Source organism: Choloepus didactylus, chromosome 17, assembly GCF_015220235.1.
Source record: "Choloepus didactylus isolate mChoDid1 chromosome 17, mChoDid1.pri, whole genome shotgun sequence".
Classification (NCBI taxonomy): Eukaryota; Metazoa; Chordata; class Mammalia; order Pilosa; family Megalonychidae; genus Choloepus; species Choloepus didactylus.
Genome location: NC_051323.1, coordinates 72204615 through 72213572, shown reverse-complemented (window position 1 = coordinate 72213572; position 8958 = coordinate 72204615). Strand labels below are relative to the sequence as shown.

General features: G+C 50.4%; 1 protein-coding gene across 11 annotated transcripts in view; it reads right to left on the bottom strand.

Annotated features, from left to right (window-relative positions):
* Positions 1-3759: 3759 nt before the first annotated feature.
* Positions 3760-8958, bottom strand: part of CHST10 (carbohydrate sulfotransferase 10) — a 33116-nt gene continuing 27917 nt past the window's right edge. For 9 of the 11 annotated variants that reach the window (XM_037806908.1, XM_037806910.1, XM_037806914.1 and 6 more), the window contains 3 exons: positions 8538-8681; positions 7426-7531; positions 3760-5942 (listed from right to left, as the gene is read on the bottom strand). In XM_037806908.1, coding sequence (XP_037662836.1) covers positions 5405-5942; positions 7426-7531; positions 8538-8681 — 788 coding nt within the window. In that variant the 3' untranslated portion in view covers positions 3760-5404. The remainder of the gene's footprint in view (positions 5943-7425; positions 7532-8537; positions 8682-8958) is intronic. The other 2 variants (XM_037806916.1, XM_037806915.1) reach the window with 1 other exon arrangement.

Genomic DNA, 8958 nt, shown 5'->3' with positions numbered 1-8958 from the left:
ATTGTAAGACTCACCAAAGTAAATACGTCAATTCTCCTCCAAACTGGTCTATAGGTTTAATGCAATTCCTATCTAAATCCCAGCAAGATTTTTTTTCTGTAGAAATAGATAAGTTTATTCTAAAATTTATAGGGAAAGGCACAGAACCTAGAAACGGTGAAGTAATTTTGACGAAGAAGAAAGTGGGAGAACTCACCCTACCCAATGTGAAGGTTTACTACTTAGTGACAGTAGTCAAGAAGTGTGGGGTTGGCAAAGGGCCAAATGCACAGATACGTGGTACAGAATATGGAACCTAGAAAAAGACCTACACGAATATCCCCAACTGATTTTTGACAAAAGTGGAAAAGCAAATTCAATGGAGGAGGGTCAGCTTTTTCAACAAATGGTCCTGAAGCAATTGGACGTTTGTTGGCAAAAAGGAAAAAAAAAAAAAAGAAAGGTGATCTAAACAATACATTTTATACAAAAATTAACAAAAATTGGGATCATGGACTTAAATGTAAAATGTAAAACTATAAAACTTTTAGAAAGAAATGTAGGGCAAAATCTGCAGGATCAAGGGTTAGACAAAGAGTTCTTACACTTGACACCAAAAGCACAACCCAAATTAACCAGCTGGGCCTTGTGAAAATTGAAAACTTTTGTTCTCTGCAAGACTCTCTGAAGAGCACAAAGAGACAAATCCCAGATTATGGGAAAATATTTGTAAATTACATAGCTGACAAAAGATTTGTATCTAGAATATATAAGGAACTTTCAAAATTCAACAGTAAAAGAACAAAAAATCCAATGAGAAAGTGGGCAAAAGGCATAAATAGGCATCTCACAGAACAGGATATTCAAATGGCCAGTAAGTACATGCAAAGATGTTCAACATCATTAACCATAGGGCTAATTAAAATCACAATGAGCTCTAACTGCACACCTATCCAAGTGGTGAAAATGAAAAATAGTGATAACACCAAGTACGGGTGAGGAAGTGAAGAAACTGGGTCACTCACACATTGGTGGTGGGAATGTAAAATTGTACAAACAATCTGGAAAGTAGTTTGGCAGTTTCTAAGAAAACTAAGCATGCAACTACCCCAGGACCCAGCAATTGTACTACTGGGTATTTACCCAGAGAAATGAAAACTTAGGTTCACACAAAAACCTTTACAAAAGACTTATAGTAACTTTACTCACAGTAGGTGCGAACTGGAAATAACACAGATACCCTTCAATGGGATGATGAAAAATACTGTGATGCATCTGTAACAGGGACTATACAGCAATAGATAAAAAGAAGTGAACTACTAATACACACAACTTGTATGAACCTTGAGAGAAATTATGCTGAATGAAAAACACTAATCTCAAAAGGTTGTATTTTGTATGATTCCTTTTACATGATAGTCTCAAAATGACAAAATTATAGAGATGGAGAACAGATCAACATTACCAGAGATGGGGGTGGAGGTTAACTTTGGCTGCTGGGGATCCTTGTGAAACAACTTTTCATTATTTTTACTGTGATTGTGGCCATGAGCCCACAAGTGGTGGACTGCATAGAACCAAGTTCACACACACACATGCATGGATATGTGTGTGTAAAATGGCTAAGATCTGAATGAGGTCAGTGGATTGCTCATGTGACTTTCCCGGCTTTGCTGATGAACTATAGTTAGTCAAGATGTCCCCACTGGGAGAAACCTGGTGAGGAGCAAATGTGATCTGTCTGGATTATACCTTATAATTGTATGTGAATCTATAATGATCTCAAAATAAGAATTTAAAAATAGAGAAAAAATGGAATAGTCAGCAGAGCAGATGCTGCTGAGTCCAGCTATTCAGGGTCTGAAAACATCCACTGGCTTTAGCAGCAAGGAGGACACTGGTGACCTGGGGTAACTCTGTAGGTAGAGCGGAGCAGGCAGGAGCCCGGGGGTCGTGGACTGAGAGGTGAATGGGAGATGAAGGTATGAAGACAATGAGGGCAGAGGATGCTTGTGAGAAGCTGGGTGGGTGAGGGCTGTAGAGATAGGGCAACACTCCATCCCGGATGAGGGACTGCCAAGGAAGGGTGGCTTTAAGATTAGAGAGGCTTAAATATGTTTAACTGCTGGTGGCAAGAGCCGGGTTGGAGAGAAGAGCTGGAGCTGGACACAGAACAAAAAGAGGAAAATTCGAGGAGGGCAGGAGATACAAAGCAAAGGTGGGGAGCGAGAGGAGAACCCGCTTGCATTGTATTAGACAACGCTGAAGGTGGAAGGGAGGTGTGCGGGAGCAGAAAACGGTGGGTTTAAGCCAGGATGCTGAAGAACTGCTCTCTCCTATTTTCTCTGTAGGGAGGGGACAAGATCACCTGCTGGCAGTAAGTGGGGAAGACTGGGGTGGAAGGTGGAGAAACCCCTCGCCTGGGCTCCTACTGTAACCCCAGCAGACCCCAGGGCAGTTGGCAAGGTGCCGCGCCCCTGAACGCGCCCACACCCATGGATGTCCTCCCCACTCGAGTTCCAGCTGCACCATCATCTTTGCCAGATGCCATCCCGGCTCACACCCGGGCTGGCAGCGCACCCTTGCACGCCCCCCAGCTCGCCTCTCTCGTGGGCCTGAGGTCTCTGCCCTTCAGGCCGCCACCCGGGAACGGGGCTTGGCATGTCCTGCTTCAGACTTGTACACTGACCTGAACAGAATCAAGACGACGCTGAGGCTGCCTTCATCGGGTTTTTATTATTTTTTCCCTCTCCTCCTCCAGGCTCCTGCTGTCTCCTGCTGCTGGAGATCCGGGTTCAGCAGGCCAGGCTGGGGCTCAGACTGGGGAGCAGGGAGGGCCTCATCTTGCCAGTCCTTCTCCAGGAGGCCCATTCTCCCAGCACCCTGAGGAAGAGGCCGCTGGGTCCCTGGCAGGGGGCAATGGGCAGCACCCACGGGCACCCGCAGCCACGGGAGATCAAATCTAACCTTGACGCTGGGCGTCTCGCTGTAATGGTTTTCAACGTTAAACCAATAAAACTAACATTTAAGGAGAGAGATCCAATAAGAGAAAAGCAATTGAATTTAAGACACAAGTCCATTGAGTCAGCCTAATATTAAGACTTTAAATTTAGGAATTGTCCTCTAAACCTCAGAACCCCTTCTGGGAGGGGGAGAGCAGCTTCTGCTGCTTTTCACGTCAAGGCTTAATGTTACCTGAGTTCTGCCCTCTCGGCTGCGCCCACAGCACCTCCTTCCCTTGCACCTCCGCCTGCAAACGAGCTGCTGCCCAGCCCCTGCCCCACACGGCACCCAAGGGAGCAGCAGAGAGGCCCTAACGCAGGGGCAGGGACGGCTCCTGGAGCGAGCCTGAGCCCACGGCTGAGGGGCCACCCCGGAGGGATGTGCAAGGCTGCCCGGAGAGGGGAGGTCCGGAGCCCAGGGCAGGGAACAGCAACGGGGCTGTGGGAAGGACATCAGGTGGGCTGTACTCAGGGGTGGCTTCACGTTTGCATCTGGAAAGCAGGGTCGGGAAAGTGTTGGAGGCAGCTGGAGCAGGTGTGGCAGGGGCTCAGGTGATGAAAAGGAGGATTCTGGAGATTCAGAGTTGGAGCCACCGGCCCTCAGGGAGTGTGTGACAGCAGGGCTGCCTGCCCTGGGGGTGGGCGTGGGCCAGGAGCTGCAACGGTTTGCGGCAGTGGCCGAGAAGTGTGATTTTGGATGCACAGAGATAGCAGTGTTAGGAAAATGACCCAAGTGCCAGATTTTTCATCACTTAGAAGAAAAAAACAAAAGCAGCCATAATAAACAACAGGTGGCCCACCTTTTTGTTCGGGAGAGAAAATGCTATTTTTTTTTTTAATTAGGACTAACTGTAAGGCCTTAAATTCACATACAGTATTCACACTGTTACATTTCAAATGGGAAAGAGGTTATCAGTCAGCTCACCAGGTCCGAAATGATTTTAACAAGGCTCGTGTAAAACTTGACATAAAAACAACTTGTGTCCCATCCTTGGTGTGTCCGCTGGGGACTCAAGGCTACGGCACCAATGGCTGCTCCGTCAGGGCTGCTGCGCTTCCTGGAGGAGGTCTGTCACCTGCAGCCTTGGTGCACCTTTCTCTGAAGCTGCAGCACATGTCAGGTTTGGCACACGTTTTAAATTTTATTTGACTTTCACATTTACAAACTCAGGAAGCTTCTCTTCCCACTGCCACTTTGCAAGGAGGTGGGGGCTGCCCGGAAGAAAGTCCCTGGGCTCGTCTGTGCTGCACGTGCTCAGAGCTGGGCACTAGGGACTTTTCCCTGGGACTCCCCCACATCTCGGGGGCCTGCACTGTCGGGGAACGTCACTGGGGGCTGCCTCGGCCCAGGATTTTATTGCTGGTGAGCTCAATGAGCCAACCTCCAGCCATATGGCCCAGGGCTGAGCAGCTCACTGAGATGAAGGAAACTGAGACGTGTAAGCTGTATTGACTTCCACTGGGCTGGCATGGTGCCCCTGCTTGCCTCCCACCCTGGGGGACAGGGGTGGGGAACGCCCCTGCTCCCCCACCTAGGGGACAGCGACAAGAGGCCAGACCACAGTCAGGATGGACGTGCCAAATCCACAGCAGACTGGGCATCCGGGGCTAACCAGGTCACCGTGTCATTGTACCACGTGCCCCTTAAGACCCCCAAAAGTGTTCCTTTCTCAGGTGGAAAGAATTTACACCCCCTCCTTACTTTCCAAAACGGTATCTCTTGGGCTGATGGGACTTGCTTGGCAGACAGGTTTGGAAATCTGAGCTAGCGTAGCACAGGTTATGTGTTCTGAAAAGATGGATGGCCTGAGACTGCCCTTTGGTCATCACTAAATTTCACAGGAAAAAAATCATGGAAAAAACACAGTTTGCCTCCGTGAGTACAGCAGCGCCAAAACGAAAGCCAGAGGTACAGTTTAGTACTCAAACTTGGTCCCGGAGTAGCCCCTGCAATCTCTGCAGTCCGTTAGCTCCTCCTTTCCTCCTGGGCGTGCTGGGAGCTGCTCCTGGGGTTCTCTGAGACGACACCCTCCTGACCACGGAGCGAGGCTTCAGTCGAGTGGGGGGGCTCCCTGTGGACGGCTGGGGAGAAGGACTCCTAAGGCTCTGGGACCCTTCCTCCAGTTTGTCAGCCTGTGAATCTTTAGGCTCTTACCCTCCAAGGTGACTGAAAAGCAGGTGGCCCCTCAGGAAGCCGGTGGGGCTGGGGGTGGGGGGCTCTTCAGTGCACCTCACGTCCATACTGGGCAGTCACCGTCAGGGTCCAAATGCGCAAGCTGAAGCACCAGCTAGGCACTGACCCATCCCCGGCAGCTGCGGGCGTCTTAAAAAATGTCATCGAGGGGACATCACGTCTGCACTCGGCTCTCCACCTGGTTAGCTCCGGGTCCAGCAAAGATATTCAAACACACAGGTCCTGGGCATCAGTTTAGCAAAAACTCTGGCTTCTGATACCCAAAGAGCTTGAAGTCCCCTTGGAAGCGTGCGTACAGGCGCCGGATGTCCCGCTTGCTGATGCCCAGGAAGTAGCGCTCCACCTTGGTCCTGTTGTAGGCGGTGATGCCCGGCGGGATGGTCGGGTACGTCACCAGGTGATCGACCCCAGCCTCCCTCAAGATGTGGGGGGCGTCCTCCTCCAGGGTCTCGTGGTGCCCGATGATGCTGTACGTGATCTCGCAGGGGGCACAGAGCTCCGCGTAGGGCAGCCAGTGGATGACGTGGTCCCCGAACTGGAGGTCGAGCCACCTGTGGTTCGGATCGCCCAGGTAACGCACAAAGTCCTCGAACTGGATGCCCCTGGTCTCCGTGCGGTTCCTGCGGTATTTTCTGATGATGCCGGGGGCGATCTCGAGCTTGTACCAGGGCTCGAACCGAGGGTTGTGCACAAACTTATCCTTGAAGGCAGAAATAAGCCTTTCAAAGGGATCTCTGACAATGAAAAACTTGAAGTATGTTTTCAATCTAAGGGAAAAGATGGAAATGGGTAAGTGGTTAACGAGATGCTGCTAGTGACAGTGGTGTTCAGGAGGGAGAAGCCAAGAGTGCAGTGTCTGTTAGTGGCTGCAGCTGGCACCTCCCAGCACCCACGCACGCTGGCTCGTGCCACACGCGGGCACTGAGCACTCCACGGGGATCTCTCACTTCCTCCACGCCACAGCCGCAGGAAGCAGGACCCGTCACTGACCCATTTTACAGGCTGGAAACAGAGGCCTGGAAATCTTTCCCTGCCCAAGCACAGAATTCACACTAGGGGGACACAGTGAAGAAATCGATGGAGACTGTCCATATTCTTTTACTTGACTATGTCAGAAATTCAAGAATGTTTAATCGTTCTGCTCCCGGGCAGGAAACTTTAAGACAAAGAACGCCAGGTGATTTAGGGACAGTGGAGGCCAGAGGAAGTTACTTTAAGGGTGTATCTTTAAGAACCAAATTCAGAATTGCAGGGGAAGGACAAATATGAAAAGGGGGAGGTAAGAGAAAATGAGACGCGAGAGGCATGTGCCGCGCCTGGCAGGGAAGGCGGCCGGGACTGCTGCCGGCTGTGGCGGGTGCAGGTGTTTGGCTGTGGCAGTGGCCGTGGTACCCAGGAGGCTGTTTCAGCGGCCACGCAGAGCTGCTGACACCCCAGGAACTGCTCTCTACGCGTCATGGGTCCTAACCCCTTTCAATCTCACGAAATTCCCACCAGGTGAGTGCTTAGGGGCAACAGAGAGTCCTTCCCCAGGAGGAGCTCTGTCCTGGGGTTTCAAACCTGCATTTTGAAGATTTTGTACAAAGACACAAGAATAGGCTAACCAGGACCGGGATATAGGGAAAGCTAGGGAGGCCCAAGTTCAGCTGGTGACCTGGTGTTTACTTGCTGCTATGCATTCTTATTTCTTTTAAACCTTGCTCTCCTGGGCCAGTGCGTACCTAATGGAGAACTTCTCGATCTACTCACTAAGGGGATTTATCCTGAGCTCTCCACCCCTGCTGCGATCTGTGGGCTCTGCCCTCCGCTCTGCCGATGCTAGACCCGGTCGACACCACCACTCCCGGGGGCAGCTAAGGGAGGTGGACATTTTTTTCTTTGGAAAAGAATGAAAAACTGAGTGGGGCTTCCATGCAACCCAAATCCCTTTTTTTATGGAGAGAAAATCATATTCAGTAAGGAATCTTTAAAACTTAATGAAAACAAAGCAAAAGGAAAACAGCCAATCATTTCTATTGATACAATCACGTAGTCTTCACGTGAAGGGACTGCGGAAAGACTGGAGGAGCTGTCTGAAATTCCTGTGCTCGGCTGCCTCTCCCCAGCACAAACCAAACCAGCAGCCAGCCCCAGGGTCCTTGGAACAATCTGGAATGTGTGGCGTGTATAGAACTGATAGCCTTGGGCTTTATCAAAGTTTCTTCTCAGGGTTTTAAAAGAGCTCCTCCCTTTGGAGAGACCTGCTCTTACCGCTTCTGAATCTCTGCATCGCTGAAGGAAGACAGACGCGGGAGGCCATTCTTCTCATGGTCGTGAACCACATTTTCAGGGATCTCTTCAATGGAAGAAAATGCTCCTGGGAAGTAAACAAATGACAAGGACCACCGACATCCTCCGTGCCATCCTGAAAGGCTCCCCACACACATTCAACAAACCCATCCCCAACTGATCTGAGTTTAGGTCTTCGAAGAGCAACAGCTTCTTCCAGCGGGATGAAAGAGGGGAGAAAAGTGTTTGGTAACTCACAAGCCAACTAGAGAAGAAGATGAGTCAGGAGGAGAAGCACAGAGGGAAAAAGGGGCAGAAATACTGGAAAAACCAATACCTCTAGTGAAGCATCTAAATGGGGTTAAATCCGCCATTAAAGAAGACAGATCACTGCATGCAAACCAAACGTCTAAAACTAGCAATATCTACCCTATTCTGAAATTGGGGCAAACCTGCTAGCATGCCGGCAAGACTGCCAAACACACTTTCTGACCAGCACTGTCAAGGTCGGCGTCTCTACTGACCGACCAAACTCTCCCAGGCCTCAGGCGGTGCTTAGATAACATCACAGCTTCCCAAACTGGCATGTGGCAAAGATGACTGATGCTGGAAAAACCAGGCTCGGGTCCCGGGAACCGCGTGACGCATGTGAAACAGGATTTTCAGGAGGACAAGGGAGCGTCTACAGAGAAGGCAGGTCAGTATAAAAAGCCACAGTCTGTCTGTCGAAGCCAAAGTGCCTGAGGCTGGTGGACTATGCAGGTTTTTCTCTCTAAACCTCACAAACAGGCAGGAGCTGTCATCGTGTTAAGCAGGTGTGAGCCAGCACCTACAGACCCCGGCACTCATCTTTGTGATAATCCTTCGTGTGACACCCCCACCTCTGGGAAGGCAGAATCTCCATTCAGCCATCTAAGTGTGGCCACAGCCTTGTCGTTTCTATTCCTTCCTTCCAAAAGTATTTCAGCACAAGGAGAGACACTGTGCTAAGTGCGGTGGGGAGGGCTGCACGAATGGGGGAGGGGAGCTCTTCGCTCTCAGGGGGCTGGGGAAGAACGAGCTCTGAGGATTCGTACCTGGACCTGCTCACGTACCTGCCCGTGGTTCAGGTGCACCTGGGCACGGCTGAAGACAGCCGCAGGGACTGCTCCTGTTTCTGGGACACCTGCTCCCATGTTTACCCTGACCTTGTGAGCAGGTGTTTACTTCTTTAAAAGAGGCTGCTTCATGCTGCAAACCTGCGAGACATTTTTTTATATGCCGGTTTTGAACTTTGCTTGTCACCTCATTCTGATTTTAAAAATCCAACATACTGCAAATGACTCAAGAAGGCTCTAATGCAATCTGCTCTGTATGCTAATTTTAAGCCTGACAACCAGTGAAGAGGCCAAATGACAACGACAGCAAACATTAACCACCAATTCCGCAAACAGCATCCATGAAGGCGGGGTGCAGGGTGGGGAAGCCAGGTCCACTCCCCACCCCCGGAGCTCCCGAGGTCTGACCCTCCTGATC